The sequence below is a fragment of the Phascolarctos cinereus genome, unplaced genomic scaffold, assembly GCF_003287225.1.
Source record: "Phascolarctos cinereus isolate Bilbo 61053 unplaced genomic scaffold, phaCin_HiC Scaffold_4;HRSCAF=312, whole genome shotgun sequence".
NCBI lineage: Eukaryota > Metazoa > Chordata > Mammalia > Diprotodontia > Phascolarctidae > Phascolarctos > Phascolarctos cinereus.
In genome coordinates, this window is record NW_027555847.1 from 267,127,189 (window position 1) to 267,151,812 (window position 24,624).

General features: G+C 37.2%; 1 protein-coding gene and 1 long non-coding RNA gene across 5 annotated transcripts in view; one reads left to right on the forward strand and one right to left on the reverse strand.

Annotated features, from left to right (window-relative positions):
• Positions 1–24,624, reverse strand: part of LOC144456890 (uncharacterized) — a 192,437-nt gene that overhangs the window by 65,828 nt on the left and 101,985 nt on the right. The gene's annotated exons all lie outside the window — the stretch shown is intronic.
• The window catches only part of LOC110220472 (stimulated by retinoic acid gene 6 protein-like), a 119,739-nt gene that overhangs the window by 57,888 nt on the left and 37,227 nt on the right, over positions 1–24,624 (forward strand). For all 4 annotated transcript variants that reach the window (XM_021004484.2, XM_021004485.2, XM_021004487.2 and 1 more), the window contains exons 9-11: positions 1,834–1,945; positions 10,215–10,368; positions 15,374–15,449. In XM_021004484.2, the coding sequence (XP_020860143.1) occupies positions 1,834–1,945; positions 10,215–10,368; positions 15,374–15,449 (342 nt within the window). The remainder of the gene's footprint in view (positions 1–1,833; positions 1,946–10,214; positions 10,369–15,373; positions 15,450–24,624) is intronic.

Below are 24,624 nucleotides of genomic sequence, written 5' to 3' on the forward strand. Positions count from 1 at the left end.
ATGCTCTTCCTCTTTTCTCCTTCTCAGTGACAATGGACACCGCCCTTGAGCTAAAATGGTAGGACTCAGAAATTTTCTTGTTTACTTTATTACAAAGTTGGACAGGAATGAAAAATGACTGAATGATAACAACAAAATGTGCCTATGTGCCTCCAGGGAAGGGTAAAAAAAATCACATAAAGAAAGACCCTTCTCCACCTCCATATTTTTCCTAGGCAATTTGCAGGCTGGTCTCTTGTGGTATAGTTTAAAAGCGACCATTTAAACTATATATATATTTTTGTAATATATATAATTTTATTATATATATGTTATCTTTATATAAAAATATAATAATATATAATAATGAATATCAATTATGATATTTAATAAAAACTCAGTTCAACAAGCTTTTATTAAATGATACAACTATGATAACAGACCAAAAAATAAGTCAAAACAGTTCTTACCTTCAAGGAACTTATATTCTACTAGAGAAAACAAGATGTAACCAGATAAGTAAATATGTGTGTGTGTGTGTGTGTGTGTGTGTGTGTGTGCGTGTGCTCGTGTATGTGTGTATAATTAAGGAGAGCACTAAAAGCAGAGGAGGGACAAGAATGAAGGACAAACAACAAGAAAAAATTCATTTTAATGTACTTTATATACCAAGCAGCACTTTGAGGAGGACAGGAGCATAAAGATGTAATCAAACCATAACATGTAACAACTCAAAACATGTAGCACAGAGTAAGAGTAACACCCAAAGCAAGCCTTCAATAAATAAATTTAATTTAATAAATAAATGAACCCTGCTAAGGTAAAAATTACTGTCCCTTACACTTCATCAAGTACTTCTCCCTCCAGGGACACTGACATCTCCCGACCCCAGGAATTTTCTCTGGCTGTCCCCCATCCCTGCAATGTTCTCCCTCCTCATCTCCCCCGCCTGCTTCCTTCAAGTCTCAGCTAAAATCCTACTTTCTATAGGAAGCCTTTCCCAATTCCTTTAAATTCTGGTGCCTTCTCTCTGTTGATTATTTTCTATTTATCCTGGTTATAGTTTTTTTAACCTATTTGTTTGCTTGTGGAACAAAGTAGGAACTTAATAAATGTTTTATTGACTGACATTTTCCTCTGAAATTTCATATTTCTAAATTAGCACTGTCATGATAGTTGGCAAACAAAAGCACTACTTGACCTCCTACACAGATGCTAAAGATGGCATCTTAGTAAAGTGGATGAGGCTGTGGCACTTGTATAGATATGATGATACCTTATATTTTATAGCAAGTTAAATTTTTCAGAGCACATAACTCATGTGTGATTTCACAAGCATCATAGAACTTCCTTGAATTTGTTGTTAGTGACATGTTGTTCAGTCATTTCAGTTATGTCCGACTCTTGGTGACCCCACTTGGGGTTTTCTTGGCAAAGATACTGGAGTGACTTGTCATTTCCTTCTCCAGCTCATTTTAAAGATTAGGAACTGAGACAAACAAGGTTAAGTGACTTGCCCAGGGTCACACAGCCAGGAAGTGTCTGAGGTCACATTTGAACTCAGGAAGATGAGTCTTCTGACTCCAGGCCCAGCACTCTATCCACTGCATCACCTACCTCCTTCATTTGAATTTCCTAAATAAGCTTCCAACCTACTTATGTGCTATGGGAGCATTGGGTAGCCTAGAACAGAAATTATTATGTACAGGTAACAAGCACAGAGAAATAACATGACTTCCCAGAAATTTCCCTGCAAAGATAACAGAAGGAAGAGATTCTGACATCGATATACCGAGAAAGATGGGCATCGGTTTTTGAATAATGTATGATCTATTTGGGTTTATTTATCTACAGAGAAGCAGAGAAATCCTGGTTCCAACGTAAGATCTATGAGTGGGATCCTTATTTTCAGTTCCCAAGTCGAATGATTGGTGCTACTGTATTAGCCTTCATCTGCTTATATCTTGTAAGTAAATCAGATCCTTTTCTAGGTTACAAATATGGGAAGATAAGATCACTTTACACAATAGACATGCTCTTAAGAAACTGTGCAAGGTGAATTTTTTTCAGTACCTTTGTTTTAAATGTCCTAAGGTGAATTCACTAGTTAAGCTAACTGTATAATAATTTTTTTTAAAGAATCTTTTTCATACTGTAATTAACCCCAGAGGACAATCAAATGGGGGGGGGGGGAGAGACATAGGACTAATCTGCCCTTTCTGTGCTTTTTCAGAGGATAGAGAAGAAAAAGCACCAGCCCAAATCCCTAGGAACCTCATCTACTAGCCTAGAATAAAGATTTCATCTAGCTTTGTGGAATGTATTCAAACCAGTGCATGCTTGTTACAAGTCCTAGTGGATAGAGGTCTTGGCTTGGAGGCAGGAAGGCATTTACCTGTCCTGCTTCTGCCATTCTTTAGTTGTATGCCCATAGTTAACCACTTAACCTCTATATGCCTCAAACAACTTCCTAGTCATAGGGTTTACATTTTCCATTATTGAATGGAGTTTCCACACTGCTAGGGATCACAGATCTTTCATATTTTACACGTAAGTTTTAAGAATTTCAATTCAAGGTATAAAATTGAATGTAGTTATCTCTGAGTATCTAACCATGTTAATGATCCAATTCAATTCAGTTCAAGGCTCTGATATAAAATGTCTTTGTAAGTATCACAGGCTATTAAGGGTTTTAACTAATCTCAAACATAATATTCTAGTTTGCTTAAAACATTGCAAGGTCAATATATCAGAATGACACTTCATTGTCATGATCATACTGAAAAAGATTTGGGGATTTTAATGAGCAGCAAACTCAATACGGCAGCTCACGTAGACTTGGGATGAATTAAGAGGCACAGCTTCCTGGAAGTGTTCCTTCTCAGTGTCCTCTGCTGTTTTATCATCCAAATTTTATCATCCCAGTGTTCTATCCTAGGCCCCCTCATCTTACCCCTGTCCTCTCCCTTGGTGTCCTCATTACTTCCTATGGACTTAATTATCATTTCCACGCAGATGGCTCACATATATGTGTGTGTGTGTGTGTGTGTGTGTGTGTGTGTGTGTGTGTGTGTGTGTGTGTGTATGTATGTATATGTATATACAAATGCATACATAAATATATTGATATATACATATACATATACATGTGTGTGTATGTGTGTATACCCAGTTTTTCCCCTAAACTTCAATCTTGTATCATCAGTTACATATTGGACATTTCAAACCAGATGGCCCAGAGACATCTCAAATTCAACATGTCTAAAACAGAACTCATTATCTTTCTCCTTTTCCAAACTTTCCTATTTCTGTCAAAGGTAGAACCATTGCCAGATCTGATAGCATTTTTTTTTCCAGGCCAAAGTCATCATTCATTCATTCATTTATTCACCCATTCACTTATCCTCTCAGGTTCATAACCTCGGCTTTATCTTTGACTCCTCACTCTCACCCAAATAGCAGCCAAATCTTCTTCCTCCACAACATCTCTCACCTGACTCCCCTTTTCTCTACCCACATAAGCGCCACTCTAGTTCAAGCTGTCATCTGCTCTTACCTAAATTATTGCTAGGGTCTGCTATTTGGTCTCCTTATCTCAAGTCTCCCCACTTCAATCCATCCTCCATACTGCTGTCAAAGGCATTTTCTTAAGTATAGATCGGACCATGCTGTTCTCGTACTCAATCAATTTTAGTGGCTTTCTATGACATCTAGAATAAAATACAAATTCCTGTGTTTATCTTTTAAACACAACCAGGCCCCACCCTATCTTTCCAATCTCACTAGACATTACTCTTCCTTCTGCACTCTGTAATCCACTCAAACTGGCCTTCTCTCTGTTCCTCACACATAACAACTCCCATCTTTGAGGCCTTGCACACAGCCTTTCCATCAGGCTTGTAACATATGGCCTCCTTTATTCTGTTTCCTAAACTCCCTGTCTTCCTTCTGTAGCAATTAAAAATCTTTGACAGACATAATCTCTAGGTAATTTAATCATTTTATTAATAAGGACAGCACATTTATTAATAAAAAGTTGGTCATTTGGCCGTCTCTCTTAGACCAAAGACAATCATGACTGGGGTCATGGCTTACATGTCCTTTTGGAAGAGGAATGTTAAAAAGGACTGCTATCAACTCTGCTTAGTTAATGATTAACGAGAATGAATATTACAATGAGGGGCTGGATCTGGACTTTGATTATGTCATCCATTTAAATTCCTCCCAGCCTTGGGTAATCCCTTCAAAGAATTTATGCCCCACCTAACCCTAAGCAGAACACAAGGCTGCCCCACCTGGGTGGGATCTGAAGGAGAAAGTTAGTTCCATCTCATTTTTAGCAATGTCTTTCAAGAGACTGAACTTTTGAAAGCCAGACTTAAGAAAAAAGGGAAACTCTGGATCTCCCTAAATCATTGGTTATTAATAATCATTTCTTTCACTTATTACATGTGGTTCAAGCACTTCTACATGAAACCATTCCTGACAATGACTTCAGCTCCCCCTTCCCAATCACTTAGTATTTATTTCCTTTACATTTATTCTATATATGCTTCTATATGTATTTGTTGTCTCCTCCATCAGAACGTAAGCTCCTTATGAGTCGGGATTGCTTCATTTATTGTATTTATATCCTCAGTGCCTACGACTGTGACTGCTTAATAAATTTTTGTTGATTGATCAATTGATAAGATGGAGAAATCCAGAGGAGGCCAACCAAAATGATTCAAGGCTTCATGTACATGCCTAATAAAATAATTATAATACAAATAACAACAATAACAATAATATCTAACATTTATATAGTACTTTAACACTTGGAAAGCACTTCACAAATATCTCATTGTGTACTCATAACACTAGGAAATAGGTACTATTATTGTCTCCATTTTACAGATGAGAACGCCAAAGCAGGTAGAGCTTAAATGACTTATCCAAGGTCACCCAGCTATTAAATATCTGAGGCCACATTTGAAATCAGGTCTTTTTGACTCTGGAGCCAGCACTTTATCCACTACACCACCTAGGAGTGATTAAAATAACTGGACATACTTAACCTGAAGAAGGGAAGATTCAGGGAAGACATAATAGCTGCTTTCAACCATCTAAAGGCTGATAAGGTGGAAATGGAATTTGGCCTATTCTGTTTGGCCTTGAAACTCATAACTACTTAAGTAATAAGGAAAAAATGAAAAGGGGCAAATTAAAGGTTCCTAAAAATTAGAACAGTTCAAAAGTTGAACCGTTGCTTCAGGGTATGATATATTCCCTATCTTTGGAAGTCCTCAAGCAAAGGCTGGATGACTCCTTTTCAGGTAGGTAATTATGGACTGGCAGGGTATGGCTGCCTAGCTCCCTCCCAACTCTAAAATTCTATACCAGATTTGGGATGAATGTGAAAAGTCATCTCGTAAAATACTTATGTAGACAGGAAAGCCCCCCTGGGACCCATTTTGTCTTTAATGGTGAGTGTGTGAGGGCAAAGTCACATGGCCCTCTATATCTAGCCATTCTCAATGATGCTTCGAATCCTGATCCTCTTCTTGTCATCTAACCTTATATTTCACTCTGGATCATTGAATTTCCAGAGGTCATACCCTCAGGGTCTTAATCCACTCAGCTTTGAACTTCTCCTTTTGGGACCCATGTTGTCCTGACTACCAGCCCTAGCCATCTTTCACATGCTTCCCCAAGCCATTTTCTTGTCCTGGCACATGCGAGATCACTAGTCTGAGTATATGAGTGAGAACTCTCATGAGCCATTACATCCACCAAGCCTCAGTCATGCTTCACATTCTGGCCATTTTCTTTCCATCTGCCCTTCTAGTGGTGCTACACTCACCTGATCACTTGACCTCAGGCTCCAGATATAATGTCCTATTGGAACTTAATACATTCATCTTAGGACCTTCCACCCTAGGAAAATTTGTTCTCTTGACTCACTGTGTGTGTAAACACAAAGTCACATGTCTCATTGGTCATTTTCTTGCCTGCTGCTTCTATGCTTACACTCTCTTTCCTACCTCCCCTCCCCTGACTTTCTACCTTTTGCTCTGGACTCCACTGTCAAATCAATAATGCTCTTCCTACTTGAAAGGGTGTATCATTCCAATGGCTTGGCTCCAATCTCCAACCCTGTGACTTCCTAGCCTAAAACACCTTCACTGGCCACCACTTCCCCATATGAGTTGTCTCCTCCTATTAGAATGCAAGTTCTTTGAAAGCAGGGACTATCTCAGTTTTGTATTTATATCCCATGTATGTAGCACAATGCTTGCCACATACATTGTAAGTATTGAATAAATTGTTTTTTTCATTCATTCATTCTTAGATCCAGTCCATTCTTCTAGCCTATAGATATCATTTTGGACTCTGCTATCTGAAATGTTAGCATTCTCCCTTAGGTTTCTATTTAATCAACACAGCCTCACTGCCTTCATCTAAGTCTGATAAAAATGCCCAGCAGAATGCAGGCAAAGAAAAATCACTGGGGTACTCCACTAGGCATCTCCCTCTAAGTTGACACTGATTACTATTGTTTGGTCCAAACATTCAAACCATTCTTTGTGGGAAGTAGGGCAGGGAGAAGCAGAGTATGTAGAAAAGAGGAAAGAGTGATGGAAGTACTTAGAGGATTTGGGTTTGAATTGCAGCTAGGCCATTTGCTTTCAGTAAGTACTTGCAAAATGAGGGAATTGACTAGATGATCTCAAGGTTCCCTTCCAGGTCTAAATCTACCAGCCTATATTAGTACACCTAATACCATTATCATCTAACCCAGACCTTTCCACCTTGTTCATAAGGAAAGTATGTGAGATTTCGTCAGACACTTTTCCAAAATCCAGTTATACTCTATCTACAGTATTCCTTTATCTGCCCATCTAATAATCTTGCCAAAATGAGGATAGTATGGCATAACTTGTTGTAGAGGAGACAGTCTGGCTCTTAGCAATCACTACTTCCTTTCCTGGGTATTAAAACCACCACTAAGACCACTCCATCTCAGTCACTTTTCCTGGATCATTACCCAGCTCCTACCTATTTAGCTGTTCTGAAACCTCTTCTCTCTATATACTCTCTTGGTGATATCATTTGCTTACAACAGCATAACTGTTATCTCTATGCAGATGGCTTCCAAACCATCCATGATCTTTCTCTAGGCCCATATCACTTGCTTCCACTTGGTTCTTCTATCAACATTTCAAATTCAATTTGTACAAAATGGAACTCATTCTTCCCTCCCTCTATTCTATCCCTCTTCCAAACTTCCCAGTTTCTGGTAAAGACACCACTCCAAGGCATCCAGATTCACATCAGAGTCATCCTTGACTTACCTTTTCTTTGCCCCCATCCCCTTATCCCAGCCAATTGCCAAGTCTTATAGATTCTAACTTCACAACATCTCTTCCATCAGTTCCCTTCACAGAGTCACTACCCTAGTTCCTTCTCTCATCTTTCACCTCAACTATTTTGATAGCCTCTTTATTGATCTTCCTGCTTTCGGTCTCTCTTCTTCAATCCATCTTTGGTGGAGCTGCCAAATAAGCATTCCTGAGATTCGTGTTTGACTATGTTGCTCTTCTGCTCCAGAATCTACATTGGCTCCCTATTGCCTAAAATACAAACTTCTCAGCCTGTTATTTAAAGCACTCCATAACCTGATTCCCATCTATAATTGTAGGCGTTTCATCTTATTTTACTTACATTACTCTGTGCTTCAGCCAAAATGGCATACTAGCTGTTCCCAAACTCAGCATTCTATTTCCAGTCTCTGGAACTTCTCTCATTTCTGGAATGTACTCCTTCACTACCTCCATTTCTTAGGATTCCTAGCTTCCTTCAATGTTCAGCTCAAGCGTCAATTCTGGAAGAGTTTCCCAATGCTTCCACTTGTTAGTGTTTTATCCAATATCGAATCACTCTTGTATTTACTTTCTAGTACAACTTGTGTTCCTTAAAGGACCCTTAAAGTTAAGAAGTTTTGTCTTCATCTTTGCATCTCCAGTGTCTTATATATAGTAGGTTTTTAATAAATGTTTATTGAATTGAATTGCCAAAGAAGAGTCCCTGAAAACCCATACCAACCCATACCTCTCATCCTCAGAGTTTCTACCTAAACTTTAAAAATACTCTTCATTTCACAAATATTAGAGCTAATTCATCTGCCAGAAGCATTCTCCGTATGAGGCAGGAGAAATTTTACCAGGAATTGAAGTCTAGTGTGCTAAGTAAGCTAGCTCATACACTGGATAAAGTAATGGGCCTAGAGTCAGGAAGACCTAAGTTCAAATCCAGCCTCAGACACTTACTAGCTATGTGACCCTCAGAAAGCTGCATTAAAATCTGTTGGCTCAACTGTAAAATGAAGATAATAAAAGCACTTATTTAATAGGGTTGTTGTGAGGATCAAATGAGATAATATTTATAAATCACTTATCACAGTGCCTGGCACATAGTAGGCACCTAATAAATGCTTGCCCTCTTTTCCCTTTCCCCTAGATCATAATTTACAAATTCTGTTGTTTTCTTTCCTGAAAATCAGGACACTTGCCCTTCTCCAGTCCTGCGGTATGTTTGTTGTTCTCCCTAAACTTTCAAAATCATTCAGCAATCAATCCAATAATTCCTTCAGTACTCAGGAATGTAAGTTCATCTGAGACAGGTGACTTGAAGTCATTAAGGACAATGAGAAACTGTCTTACTGTCTCTTTGATAAGATTAGATATCAGCTTCCTATTAACCTTTTTTTTCTTGTTCAGACATTTCCAGAGCAAAAGTCTTTTTTTTTTTTTTGCTTTTTTGGTGAGGCAATGGGGGTTAAGTGACTTGCCCAGGGTCACACAGCTAGTAAGTGTCAAGTGTCTGAGGTCACATTTGAACTCAGGTCCTCCTGACTCCAAGGCTGAAGCTCTACCCACTTCGACACCTAGCTGCCCCCAAAGTCATTCTTCTTGCCAGGGAAAACAGAAACAATGCAGTACTTGAGCCTCCTTCTTTCTGTTATCAGGTATTGTCCCACAACCTCCACCAGCCTCAGCTCCATAGCTATAGATCTCTTGACATGATTTTTACAGGATTATATCATGCTCCCATATTATTCATCCTCTGTTATCTACCCTTGCTTCCAAATTACATTCATATCTTTTAAAAACAATTAAAATTGGTTGTTAAGTTCCCTGGGTTTCTTCATTAATTTCTTGGGATAATTGCCTCATTGGAATTATTTCCCTTCAGGTTCTCAGAATTTCATGGAGGTTTTTACCACTTCTCCTCCGCTGACTTTTCCTGGAGAATTTTAGTTCACACCTTCCTTCTGAATCCTTTGAAATCAGCTTTCACAAAATCTAGGGATTGTCAGATTGTGTCTGGCTTTCCTCTCTCCTATCACAGACTCTAATATGGAATGGTCATCTTCCCTCTCCCTTCTCAATGTTCCCATTATTTCTACCCTCAAACAACCAGTTCCTCCCTATTCTTGAGAATCTGTTCAGGTACAGAATTTCCTATTGTTAGGTCTTCTACCTTTTAAAGGCTGAAATCATCATTAAGTCAAGAAGTCATTAGCGTCTCTTTTTTTTTTTCAGATAGGAGAGTCCAGATGTCTAGATAATTAAAATCTCTCATCACAATTAGATCAGGCCTCTGTGCCAGTGATAGGTAAGAAAACTGACCAAGATGTCATAGCTAGTCAGTAGCAGAATGGGTATAAGAATCTATGCTCAGGTCTACTAATTCCCAATCTGGTACTTTTTCCACAGGTAGGAATCCATGATCATTATAATTTAGGCAAAAACAAAACCACGTTCTTGCTTGGATTGCTCATGTAATGTCAGAGAAAAAAAAAACAGAACACAATGTAAAAAAGAGATGATTTTTATTATTTTCCCTGGATCATCCCTAAAGTCATCCTCAAGCCTTCCTTTTATCTACCAATGGAAATATGACCTTGGATTACTTGTAACAATTTGATTCAATTTAATGAGCTCCCATCTGGATGTCTGGACCCATATTTATTTGATGTTCTAACATGGTAGAGATACAGAACACTTCTCACTTTTCAATGCCATTCAAATAAATCAGAACCATATTGAGACTAGAGAAAATTTTAAAAGAGGTAAAGAGCCTGAATGACCTAAAAGAAACAGTTTTCAGAATAACATTGGACTTTGTGTGAGTTGGGCTATGCCATGAATAATGACAATATTTCTAAAATCTTTCCTCCATTTCTCCCCCAGTTCATTATAATTGAATTTTGCATTTACACATACATTGTACAAGAGCTAGATGTATTTGAGGGGGGACTGGAGAGCTACGTTGCTTCAGTTAATGAGACAGGAGTACTGACACCAGCTATTCTACGGATAAAGGAGCTGATTACCGTGGCAAAAGGTAAATAAGTCCCTGTACAGTTATTGTGCTATGGGTGGCTGAGATTGCAGTTCTGTGAAAAGAAATAATCACAGCTCTAAGCTTATTTTTCAGCTTGGCTCTTTCTCTTAAACCAACTGACAAAATAAAACAAAACCATTTTTACAGAATAGTTTGGAAACAAAACCATCCTGAAAACAGGGATTTTGAAGAACAGAAATTAGAGAAATGGGGAAAACAGAATTTTATCTTTTAAAAATTACTTTCTACTCGACCAATAGTAGAATAAAACATTCTAGAATTTTTCATTTTCTCTTTTTATTATTTGTTTCTCCTTTTAGTTTCATTTTTCCCCTTTTGTTTATCATCTCCTTAATACTTAAGATATTTATGATAATTAAGGATCTATGATTGTGTCTAAATAGGCTTCCCCTCTCATTGCACCTCACACAACATCGTCCACTATGTGTGTGTTGGGTTTTTTTCTTTTTTTTGAGCCAATCAGAGTTAAATGACTTGCCCAGGGCCACACAGCTAGTAAGTATCTGAGATCAAATTTGAACTCAGGTCCCCCTGACTCCAGGTCTAGTGCTCTATCTGCTGCATCACTTAGCTGCCCTAAATGTGAGCTTAATGAGTTACTGCAACCAAAGACAATCCATCACCAGGTATCCTACCTTTTAACAAGGAGCCTCTCCAAATTTAACATCCTTTGATGACTAACATATATAGGCCATCACTAGTCCTTTATTCAATGCCTTTCCAATTTGGTATAAACTACCAAGGCATTAATAACCTTGAACAACCCATAATTTCCATACCATCATGAAGCAATAGAGTAGGATTTTAGTGGATGTAGCCATTTATTAACGAATTAAAATGAAAACTTAATAGGGTGATTCTGTAAGAGGCTCATAAACTTATGAATTTTCAGTTAATGTCATTTAATAACTCCAGAATTAATGTTAAAAATTGGTTCTTTCTTTCATAAGCTCCTTCTGGTTGAAGTATTGGTAATAGTGTTCCCAGACTGAGGAGTCCAAGCAACAGGTCAGCATGGTATAGCAGAGGGAGCCCCAGGTTTAGAGGACATAGGTTTGAATACAACTTCTACTACTTTCTAGCCCTAGGACCTTGGCCAACTTCTGCCATCTCTTTGGGCCTCTGTTTTCTAACCTGTAAAGTGAGAAGATTGGACAAGATTTACTCTAAGGTTTCTTCCATCTCTAAATCTGATGATCCTAAATCATGGAAAAGGGCAACTTGCCGGAAGGAGTTGAGACAAAATAACTAATGTAAATGATCGTACCATCATATGATGTAAGAGGCATAAGACATAATATGAGATATAACCTATCAGAGCTGGAAGGAATTTTTGAGATCATCCAGTCCAACTTATTTACAGACGAGTAACCTGAGTCATAGACAAGTGAAATGAGTTGCTGAAGGTTCATAGTAGTGTTAAAACCTGAATTCCTAAGTCCAAGTGCTCTCTCCTTACTATATCACGTTGTCTCAGAAGTTTATGTCTGAGTTTTATTTAGATACTGTAAACATTTTTTTAATACAAAAAACTATTCTTACCTTGTGGGCCACACCAAAACAGGAGGTAGGCTGGATGTGGCCCATGGGCTGTAGTTTGCTGACCTCTGATTTAAACCAGCAAAGGAGACTGAAAAGGATTGATCAGATGGATAAGGAGGACAACTGGGAGATATGAAAATCCAGAGAGGACAGAATAACCTGGAAGAGTATGGTATATATCAAATGCAGCAGAGAGGATGAGGATTGTTTATTGGGAACTTCGAGGAGAGCAGTTTAATACAAAATGATTATCATTTGGAAGACCGATTGTGAAGAACTGAGAAGTAAATGAGAGGAAAGGGAGGGGAAGCAGTGAATGTAGAAAACTTTTTCTAGGACTTTAGCTGAGATGGAAAAAGAGATAGAGGATGATAGCTTGAAGGATTTTGTTCTGTTTTGTTTTGATAACACCACTGAGCGTTGCAGACACTCTGCAGCCTAAGATGATATTTGCTATACTTGTTGGTCTTATATGCCATAACTGCTGATAAACTGAGCTCACAGTGGACAAAAACCTATCTTTTTCACGTAAACTGTTGTCTCTACATATATATCAGGAGTACGCAGGGACCAGCTTATAATGGATGCAAAAGTTGATTTCTAAGTTTCCAGTGTAAGCATTTATACCTTGGGCATAGGCAAATGCTACAAATTGGGTTTTGGTTTATTATTTTATTGATGAACTATTCTAGACTTCAGAAAGTCATGGAGAAAATATTAATAATATATATTAAACTTAAAAGTAAATCATGTGTACACACATACCCTCCCCTGTAGCTAGCTGTTAAATATTTACTAGCACACCTGTGTTCTTCAAGTTGTATGAAGTTGGTCCCAATTATATGAATAATGCATCCTCTGAAGTGGTTGTATGTATTCTACTTTACACTATTTAAAGTTATAATTATGTAAAATAGGATAGTTAGTTCCAACCCAATGCAAATAAGTAGTACGAATTTAAATAATGCAAACACTTCTGGAGGATTCATTATACATACTAACTGGGAGTGTGCCATAGGCCATTTTTTTTTAACTAAAGTATAGGACTTTATATTTATCTCTATTAATTGATCGTAGATTGATTCAATTGTTTTATCCTATAGGATCCTTTTGGATCCTAATCCTAGCACCCAATATTTTAGCTCTCTCTTCTAGGGAGAACTTATAGATTAACAAGATTACAGACCACCCATATCTTAGATTTAAAAGGGGCTAACTGGTAATCTAGTCCATCCACCTCCATAGCATCTTCAATGAGTGGTCAGTCGTCCAACTTACGCTTAAAGATCTCTAGAAAGAGGAAAAGTGCAGGCTCCTAAGGCAGCCCATTCCATTTGTGGACTCTTCCAGGATTTATTTGTTTGTTTGCTTGTTTGTGCTAAGCCTAAACCTACCTCTCTGAAACTTCGACCTTTGCTCCAAAGTCTGTCCTCTCGGGCCAAGAAGAACAGGTCTAATCTGTCTTCCATATAATTTTTCAAATATAGCTTCATCTCCTTCAGTCTATTCTTCTATGAGGAAGCTAGGTGGAACAGTGGATAGAGTACCAGGTTTGGAGTCAAGAAGACTAATCTTCATGAGTTCAAATCTGGCCTCAGACACTTACCAGCTGTGTGACCTTGGGCAAGTCACTTAATCCTGTTGGCTTCAGTTTCCTCATCTGTAAAATGATCTGGAGAAGGAAATGGCAAATCACTCCAGTATCTTTCCCAAGAAAACCCCAAAATGGGGTCGCAAAGACTCAGATACGACCAAAACGACTGAACACATCCATCAGATGGCTAGGTGGCAAAGTGGATAGAATTCTGGCCCTAGAGTCAGGAAAACCTGAGTTCAAAGTTAGCCTCAGATACTATCTAGCTGTATGACCCTAGACAAGTCACTTAAACTCTTTGTGTCTCAGTTTCCTCATCTGAAAGATAGAGATAATAATAGCACCTGTTGCCTAGGGTTGTTTTGAGGATTAAATTAGGTAATGTTTGTAAAGAGCTTTGCAAACTTTCAAATACTATGTAAATGCTGGCATATTGTTGTTGTTGCATCATTTGAGTCTTCCTCCTGTGAAAATGTTCTAACTTGCCAATGTCCTTGCTATATCCAGAACTGAGCACTGAATTCTAAATGGGATCTACTCAGATCAGAATACAACAAAACTATCACTTTCATAGACAGACAGGCAGACAGACAGATAGACAAATGCGGCCTAAGATCACATTAGCCTAAGATCACATGCCTGCCACATTACATTGTTAACTGAAATTAAGCTAGCAGTCCACTGAAACCCCAAGATCTTTTTAAAAATAGGAATTCTAGTCTAGTCATGCTTCTTATACCCCATACTAATGATTTCATGAACCAAAGTCTAGGACTTCACTTTTCTCTCTATTCAATTTCATTTTATTACAACCAATTCTGCCTATCTTCCCTACCTATTAAGATCTTTGGGACCCTTGGCTCTGTCACCCAGAATTAGCCATACTTTCCATCTTCCTGTCATCTATGTTTTCATCTGAGTCATTGATGCAATAATATGTCAAGAATCTGTGATTTTGTTGGTGGAGCACAACCCACCTATAATTTAGTAAATAGGTATTAGAGAATTGCCTGAGGCTCAGATAGGTTAAATAAGAAATGCGATTTGAATCCAGGTCTTTCTCACTCCAAATCCAGCAATCTATCCATATGTCCTGATGTCTTTTAAATCACTGATGAAACTCACTCCAGGTTGTTATTAATCTTTGATCACTATTCTTTGGGTGCAGCCATTTTTGGGAATCTACCTTAAACTGTACTCTCTTCTAGCCTTCATCTTCCCACCTTTTCCACAAGAATGTTATGAGACTTGTCAAATGCCTTACTAAGGATATTTATGATATCCCTCTAACCTACTTGTTTAATAGAAAAGATTCAAAGAATGTTTGAACTGAAAGCCACCTTAGAGATCATCTTGTCCAAAGGTTCTTAACCTTTTTTTGTATAATGGGGACCTCTTTGGCAGACTGATGAAGCCCGTCTAAGAATTATGTTTTTTAAATAATTAAAGAAAATGTTACATTTCATTTAGAGGTTAGAGAAATCAAAGACATAACTTTTTCCCATCTGAATTCAAGGGCTCTCTGAAATCTATCCATAGATTCCCTTGACCCCAAGTTGAAAACCTTTGTTCTAGTCCAGTCTCTTTATTTTACTGAAAGGCCTAGAAAGGTGAGGTGACCTGTCCCAAGGCCACACAGCAAGTTAGTAACAGAACTGGGGCTAGAACACAGGCTGCCATGCCATAGGAATCAAAATAGATTCTTTCCAATTCTTTCTCATACATAAGGCACAGAGTACTGTGGTATCACGTGGTACAGAGAATCAGGTTTTAAGGAGCTAAGTATTTGAAGTAGGTATTGTGTTGTATAAAGAAAACATTAAGATGCCTTTTTTGTTGTTATTACAGACGTTTGGATGCTGACCATTTTTTCTGCCTCCCTCACTTGTATAAGCTATTTATTTCACATTTTAGCTTGCTACAGGTAAGAATACTGAATGAGTCAATGTGCCATCCAGTACTCCTCCTCTGTGCTCCAACACAGTTAACAAACATTGTTAACTCACTCTCTTTTATATCCTAAGCCATGACATTCATAAACCCATTCAAGTAGAAAGAAATGAAAGCTAGACAGATCAAAGGGAAATATCAACTCTTAAGTAAAAGTCACCACTGATTAGTTAGAGCAGTATTTGCTCAGAGTTTTAATGATAATGAAAGAATAAAAGAGGAACCTGTGAACAAAGGAGAAAAAGAGTTGAGATACCTGTGAGACATTCTGATTGTCTAACAGGCTATTGGTGATGTGGGACAGGAGTTCAGGAGAGAACTGAGGGCTGCGACTAGGAATCCTCCAAATTGAGATCACTGGATCCATGAGAGTTGATAATATTATCAAGAGAGTGTAGACACAGAAGAGATCAGTATCCCAGCAGGAACATGCATATTTACAAACTGAAAAATAAATAAAATTCAACCCCGCGGTGGGGTGTGTGTGTGTGTGTGTGTGTGTATGTGTGTGTGTGTGTGTGTGTGTGTGTGTGTGTGTGTACAGGATGGGAACAAAGGGCAATAAGAGCGAGGAGAAGAGAACAAACATTTATATAGCACCTACTATATGCCAGGCACTGTGCTAAGCATTTTACAAATATTATCTCATTTGATCCTCACCACAACAATATCACTTTCAGTCCCAAGAGATCAGTAGCCCTTCCTGGAGACAGACCAGGAGAGGAGTGACCATATCTTTACCCAGATCAGGGGTGGGGAACTTGTGGCCTTCTAGGTCCTTGGGTGTGGCCTTTTGACTGAGTCCAAGTTTTACATAACAAATTATTTTATTAAGGGGATTTGTTCTGTGAAGTTTGGATTCAGTCAAAGGGCCACACTTGAGGACCTAGAGGGCCACATGTGTCCTTAAGGCTGAAGGTTCCCCACCCCAACCTAGATCATACCACCTTGGAGTCAGTGAAAACTTCTAAACCCCCAGAACTAGTTCTGAAAACAACAGTGTGAAAAAGCCTAAAGCTTGAAACAATGCCTTTTCCCCTCCCACAACGGCAACAGAGCCCAACATTAACATAAAGCTCAAAATCAAGAAAAGGATGGGAAAATAGCAAACAAAAAAAGAAGAACCTGACCATAAAAGGCTACTATGGTGCCAGGAAAGACCAAAACACAAATTCAGAAGAAGACAATGAAGAAAATAATACCTTAAATAATAGAATTGGCCTAATAGAAAAAGAAGTACAAAATCTCACTGATGAAAAAATTCTTTAAAAATTAGTATCAGGCAAGTGGAAGCCAATGACTTCATGAGACATCAATAAACAATAAAACAAAGTTAAAGAAGAAAAAATAGAAGAAAATATGAAATACCTCATTGGAGAAAAACAACTGACCTATAAAACACATCAAAAAGAAGCAGCTTAAGAATTATTGGCCTGCCTGAAAGCCATGATCAAAGAAAGAGCCAAGATATTGTATTTCAAGAAATTATCAAGGGAAACTGCCCAATATCCTAGAATAAATAGAAATTAATAGTAATGATATAATATACATGCATATATATTATATATATAATAATATAGTAACTTAATAATTAAGTGAAATAAATAGTAATAAATAGTAAAATAGAAATGGGAAGAATTCACCAGTCACTACCTGAAAGAGATGAAAATTCCTATAAATATTATAGCCAAATTATAGCTCCTAAGTCAAAGAGAAAATACTTCAAGCAGCCATGAAGAAATCATTCAAATACCATAGGGTCACAATCAGGACCACACAAGATTTAGCTAAAGCTTCCACATTAAAAGAACATAGGGCTTGGAATATAATATTTTTGGAGTAGCTAGGATTATAACCAAGAATAGCCTACCCAACAAAACTGAGTATAATCCTTCAGGGGGCGAAATTGGTATTTAATGAAATAGAGGACTTTCAAGGATTCCTGATGAAGATACCAAAGTGGGATAGAAAATTTGACTTTCAAATATAAGACTAAAGAGAAGCATTAAAAGGCTAACAGGAAAGAGAAATCATAAGGGACTCAATAAGGTTAAACTCTTTTCCTTTCTATATGGGAGGATGATACATGTAACTTTTAAGAACTTCATCATTATTAGGACAGTTGGAAGGATTCTACATAGAAAAAAAGGCATGGGAGTGAGTTGATTATGTTGGGATGATGTAAAAAAATGGATAGGCGGGAAAGAGGGATGCCCTGGGATAAGGGGGAAGGGAGAGAAAGAATGTATAAAATTATTTCACATAAAAGAGGTGAAAAAGGAAGAGCTTTTATAATGGAGGGGTAATTGGGGGAGATAGGCAATGCTTGAATTTCACTTACATCTAAATTGGTTCAAAGAGGGGGAAATATATGTATATGTATGTATGTTCATATATATATATATATATATAATAATACATATATATAAAATATGTGTGTGTGTATACACACATAATTGGAAATTGAAATCTATCTTATCCAACAGGGAAGTAGGAGCAGAAGGGGATAAGAGAAGGTGTGTGGGGGGGTGATAAAAGGGAAGATAGACAAAAGAAGGCAGTGATCAGAAGCAAAACAGACTTTAGAGGAGGAACAGGATAAAAAGAAAGAGAAACCAATGAACAGAAGAAAAAGGGATTGAGGGAAATGCACAGTTAGCAATCATCATTATGAATGTGAATAAGATGAACTCACCCACAAAATGGAAGTAGACAGTAGACTACATTAGGAACCAGAATCTAAAAATATGTTGTTTAACAGAAACACACAAAACAGATAGACACACATAGAGCTAAAATAAGAGGCTAGAGCAGAATCTATTATGCTTCAGTTGATATAAAAAAAGTCAGGAGTAGCTATCATGATCTTAGAAAAGCAAATGCAAAACCTGACCTAATTAAAAGGGGTATGCAAAGAAACTTTCCCCTCTCAAAGCTAGATAAATCCAACCACAAAATAAATAAGAAAGAAGTCAAGGTGATGAATAAAATTTTAGAAAACTTAGATATAATAGACCTCTGGAGAAAACTAGATGGGAATAGAAAGGCATACACTTTTTTCTCAGCTGTACATGGCACCTTCACAAAAACTGACTATGTATTAGGGCATAAAAATCTCACAACCAAACGCAAAAAAGCAGAAATATTAAATGCACTCTTCAGACCATCATGAATTAAAAAACACATTTAATAAAGGGCCATGGAAACATAAATTACACTTTTTTAAATTTTTATTTGTTTTGAATATTTATTTCTTTTTAATTTTTGAGTTCCAAATTTTCTCTATATATATACCATCCCTCCCCTACCCATCAAGAAGGCAAGAAATATGGTATTAATTATACATGTGAAGTCATGCAAAATATATCTCCATATTAGTCATATTTCCAAAAAAGAGAAGGAAGAAAAGTTAAGAAAGTGGGAAAATTGTAGTTCAATTTGCACTCAAACTTCATCAGTTCTCTGTCTGGAAGTGGATAGCATTTTTTTATCATGAGTCCTTCAGAACTGTCTTGGATCACTGAACTGATAAGAGTAGTCAAGTCTTTCATAGCTGATCATCATTACAACATTGCTGTTACTATCCACAATGATTTCTTGGTTCATCTCAGTTCACTTTGCATCAGTTAATATAGGTCTTGTCCTGTTTTTCTGAAACCCCCTTGTCATTTCCCATAGCACAAGAGCATTCTATCACAATCGTATGCCACAACTTGTTCAGCTATTTTTCAACTGATAAGCATCCCTTCTATTTCTAAATCTTTGCCTCCATCAAAAGAGCTATATTATTATACTATAAATATTTTTGTACATATAGGTTCTTTTCCCTGATCTCTTTGGGGTACAAACCTAGTAGTGGTATTGCCAGGTCTAAGGTAGGCCCTTTGGGTCTAGTTCCAAATTGTTCTCCAGAATGGCTGGACAAGCTCACTACCCCATCAACAATTCATTAGCCCCTACGTATTTGTCATCTCCGATACGTGTGAGGTGGTGCCTCAGAATTGTTTTAATTTGCCTTTCTCTAATCAGTAGTGATTTAGAGCATTTTTATATGACTAGAGATAACTTTGATTTCTTCTTCTGAAAACTGCCTATTTATATCTTTTGACCATTCATCAATTAGGGAATGCTCATATTTTTATAAATTTGACTCAGTTCTATACTCAGTACATATTTGAGAAATGAGGCCTTTATCAGAGAAACTTTCTGTAAAAATTATATTACTTCATTGTCTATGGTACCTTTGAGCAAAATGTATCTTCCCTGACTATCCTTTTTAATTAAGTCTATTTTTATTTTTGTTTTGTCTAAGATGATGACTGCCACCTCTGCCTTTTTTTTAAAGTTCAGTTGAAGCATATTAGATTCTGTTCCAGCTCGTTATTTTAAGTTTGTGTGTCTCTGTTTCAAATGTGTCTCTTGTAAACAATATATTGTTAGATTTCGTTCCTAATCCATTCTGCTATCTGCTTCTGTTTTATATGTGAGCTCATCCCATTCAGAGTTATGATTATTAACTGTATATTTCCCTCCATCCCATGTTCTTCTGTTTCTTCTTTCTCTCTTTTTATCCTGTCCCTCCTCAAAAATCTATTTTGCTTCTAACCACTGCCTCCTTTAATCTGTTCTTCCCCTGCCACTCTTATCTCTTCCAGGAATTCACAGGTCCAATTAGCATTTTTCTTTGAGGCTTTGGTTACAGCTGTTTTCACACTGTTTTCTTTTTCTGAGTTTATGTCTTAGGTTTCCCTGCCACATCGTGGTAGTGATTTAAGGTCAAATTCCCTTTTTGTTGTTTGTTCATTTTTCCAGACTATTTCTTGACTTTAAATTTTATGTTAAAGTTGGGCTCTGCTTCTCTAGAGGTAAGAAGGCACTGTCCCAAGTTTCATGTTATTTTGTGTTGCGTTTTCAGAGCTAGTTCTGTGGGTCTGCAAGTTTTTGGTGCTTCCAGGGTGGGGTTTATCCTGCGAGAGGTGTTGTCACTGCTCTCCTGGTCTGCCTTAAGGTCTTTACCGAGGAAGGGCCCTTCATTCCCTGTAGCCACAAGTGCTAAGCTCTTTTGGAACCTTGGAGCTATGACCAGGACCCCTGATCCCTTGTAACTGACTCCCCAGCACTCCTCCCTGCCCTGAAATTGTGACCCATACCTGGGTGGGGTAATAGAGTTACCAATCAGTACCAGCTGTACCCAGCACCAGCAAAGTGTCCCCTGTAATCTCTTTCTGACCAGGTTTCTAACTTCCTTTACATCTCTTGGCTAAGAGATTCCGCTGCTGCTGCTACAGCCACTGTTGCTGCAACTCCATGTGTAGGCTCGGCACTGGCTTCCACAGGGATGTCCCAAACTTCTCCTACCAACCCCTTAAGTTTTCGTAAGCCAGGAAAATATCTTACCTTGACCTTTTGTTGGCTCAGTCACTCCAAAATTTTATTTGAGGCATTACTTTAAAGTTGTTTCGAGTGAAATGTTGAGAGAGTTCAGCTGGGTTGCCTCTAATCTGCTATCTTCATAGATTAAAAATAAATTGGAAACTAAGTAAACTAATCCTAAAAACATGAGTGGGCCAAAGAACAAATCATAGAAACAATCAATAATTTCATTAGAGGATTACAACAATGAGAGAACATTTCAAAATTTGTGTGATGAAGCCAAAGCAGTACTTAGGGGGTCATTTACATCTCTATAAGCTTACATTAGTAAAACAGAAAAAGAGAAGATTAATGAATTGGGCATGCAACTAAAAAAACTGAAAAAAGACAAATTAAAAATCTACAGCTAAACACCAATATGGAAATCCTGAAAATCAAAGAAGAGATTAGCAAAATTGAAAATCAAAATAAGCTGGTTTTATTTTTTTAAAAGATAAATCATGGGTTAATTTTATTTTTCTTTTTAAGGAAGAAAACCAAATTACCAGTATCAAAAAAGGGTGAATGCACCACTAATGAAGATGAAATTAAAGCAATTATTAGAAGTAATTTTGACCAAGTATATGTCAGTAAAACTGATAATCTAAGTGAAACGGATGAATATTTACAAAAATATAAATGGCCCAGATTAATAGAAGAGGAAATAGAATACTTAAATAACCCTATCTTAGAAAGAATAATTAAACAAGCCATGAATGAGCTCCGTAAGTAAAAATCCCCAGAACCAGAAGTATTTATAAGTGAATTCTACCAAACATTTACCAATACAATATAAACTATTTGAAAAAATAGGTAAAGAAGGAGTTCTGCCAAATTCCTTTTATGACACATATGATTTTGATACCAAGGAGAGCAAAACCAGAGAAAGAAAACTATAGATCAATTTCCTTAATTAATATCAATGCAAAAATTTTCAATAAAATACTATCAAGGAGATTACAGCAATTATATCATAAAGATCATAGCACTATGACCAGACGGGAGTTATTCCAGGAATACAGGACTGGTTCAATATTAGGAAAAATATCAGCATAATTGACCATATTAATAACAAGAACAAAAAATCATATGATTATCACAACAGATGCAGAAAAAAGCCTTTGACAAAATACAACACCCATTCTTATTAAAAACACTAGGAAGAATAGGAATAAATGGAGTTTTTCTAAAAATTATAAGCAGCATCCTTTTGTGGTGGCAAAGATTTGGAAATCAAAAAAATGCCCATCAACTGGGGAATGACTGAACAAGTTGTGGCACATGTTGTGATAGAATACTATTGTGCTATAAAAAACGACAAACAGGATGGTTTCAGAAAAACCCTGGAAGACTTAAATGAACTCATGCAAAGTAAACTCAGCAGAACCAGGAGAACACTGTACACAGTACAATACTGCAAAGATGATCAATTTTGAAAGACTTAGCTACACTAAGCAAGACAACAATCCAAGACAATTCCAAAGGATCCATGATGAAAAATACTATCCATCTTTGGAGAGAGAGAACTGATGAACTCTGAGTGAAGACTGAAGCATACTTTTTTAACTTAATTTTTCTCCTTTTTTGTTTTGTGTTATATGTTTTGCATGGCTCTGCATGTATAATTGACATCAAATTGCTTGCCTTCTCAAAGAGCAGGGAGGGCAGGAGAAAATTTGAAACTCAATTTTTTTTAAATGAATGCTAATATTTTTATATATAATTGGGAAATAGTTAAAGAAATAAAATGTAATGCAAAAAATACCAAAAAAAAAAAAAAGAAAAGAAAAAAGAAAGACTCAATCAGGAAGGAATAAAAATCATGTCAGGAATAGGTCTCTTCCAAATCACACAGAGGTTGAACCAAATGGCCTACTGGCTAAGATTGCTCTCTTCATTCCATAGCTGCCCTTTAACCTTGGAGTATATCCAACAGATTTTCCAGTCACTCCCAACTCAATGCAGACAAATGAGATGTCTCTGAGATCCTGGACTCGGGTAGCCTCCAGGAGCTAGACTTACTATCTCTAGTAGTTAAAAGATTGGCCTGAGTAGAAGATGTGGCATCAGTGCCTAATGTGTATGTCCTTGAGTAGATGAAGAACTTCCATCAATATTATCCCACCTGGAGAAGCATTCTAAGGAGAGATATAGTAATCAGGGCCACACTGGTAAAGATGCAGCAGGGTGTGTATCTGAGGATGAGGTGCAGTAGGAGCTAGATTGTTGGCTAGCAGGCCATCTACCTAAAGGAACTCAGGTTAACATTTTGATGAGACCAATGCATTTGTCAATACCTTATGCTTCACACTCTGTGATGCTTTCCCAACTTACTCAATGGAGATTACTTATCCCACCAGTTTTAGAAGGATCAGCTGCTCCAGACTTTTCAACAAAGCTTTGCCTATACCTTGGTACTAGTTACTTCTGTGAACTCATTTTGATGGTTTACCTTCGAAGATTATAGCTTGAACTCAACCTTTTACAATTTTATCTCTAGCATATTTCCCTCCCCCAGGACCATTAATTGCTCTCTAATCAGTAGTCTGTGTTCATACCTACTCCTTTATCTGTATGAAAATAATAACTGAGTAAATAGGGGTTTCAGCAGATTGCAAATCAATATGAAACAGAATGATGTTGCTGTCAAAAAATCTCATACAATCTCAAACCACCTTCATAGACATATTATCTAGAAAAAGAAAAGTTATAATCCTTCTGGACTCTGCCTTGGTCAGATCACTTCTGGAGTATTATGCTCAGTTCTTGGTGCCACATTTTGAGAAGATTTGGAAACTTACTAGCTAGAACTCATCCAGAGGACTATGAGCACAAGGGTGAAGCAAGCTGAAACCATATAATACAAGAATCAGTTGAAGAAATTGGGAACATTAATTCAAGAGAAAAGAAGACTCAAAGAATATGAGACATGCCTTCAAATATTTGAAGGGATTTCACGTGGAAGAGAGTTTTGAATTTTCTGTTTTTCCCCAGAGGGGAAAACTAGGAGCAGTGGACTGAATTGCAAGGAGGCAGATTTACATTGGCTATGAAGAAAAAAAAACCCTTCTAACAATTAAAGCTCTACAAAAATGGAAGACAGTGAGTTTACTCAGCAATGGAATTATTCAAGTGTATTCAGTGTAACTTGTTGGATATCCTGCGCAAGGATCCATCAGGTATGGGTGGAACTAATTAGTTTCTTTCTAGTTCAGAGATTCCATCATTGGATCTAGATCCAATGACATATCATGCAATTAGCAGCAAAACAGGCATGTTATCATTGTAACTGCCGCGGGCTACCATGTACCCCTCATTATTATATAAAAGCATCACTTTTTTTTTCAGCCAGTATATGTTGACATATTAGATGCCACTGTGTATACTGGGTTTTGTTCTTGTTTTAGCATCTGGATATGCAGAAATGTCTGTGATATTACAAAAGACATAACATCCCTTATTTTTAAAGTATTTGATTAGATAGAACAAAACAAAACAACTTCTCTACTTTTCAGCCCAAGTATCTGTCAAGCATATGCTAAAATTATGCAAGATATTGTGACAGATGTTACTATGGGGATCAGTACCTGCTGAGTACTGACATTAAATGAGATGTAAAAACATAAGAGACATAGGCTGACTTAAAGATTTTAAGAGTATCGTGAAGGTGATCTTGCATATACTTCAAGCCAAAGAAGGATTTCTAACAATGGCAAGGTACTCTTCAAATGGTCCTG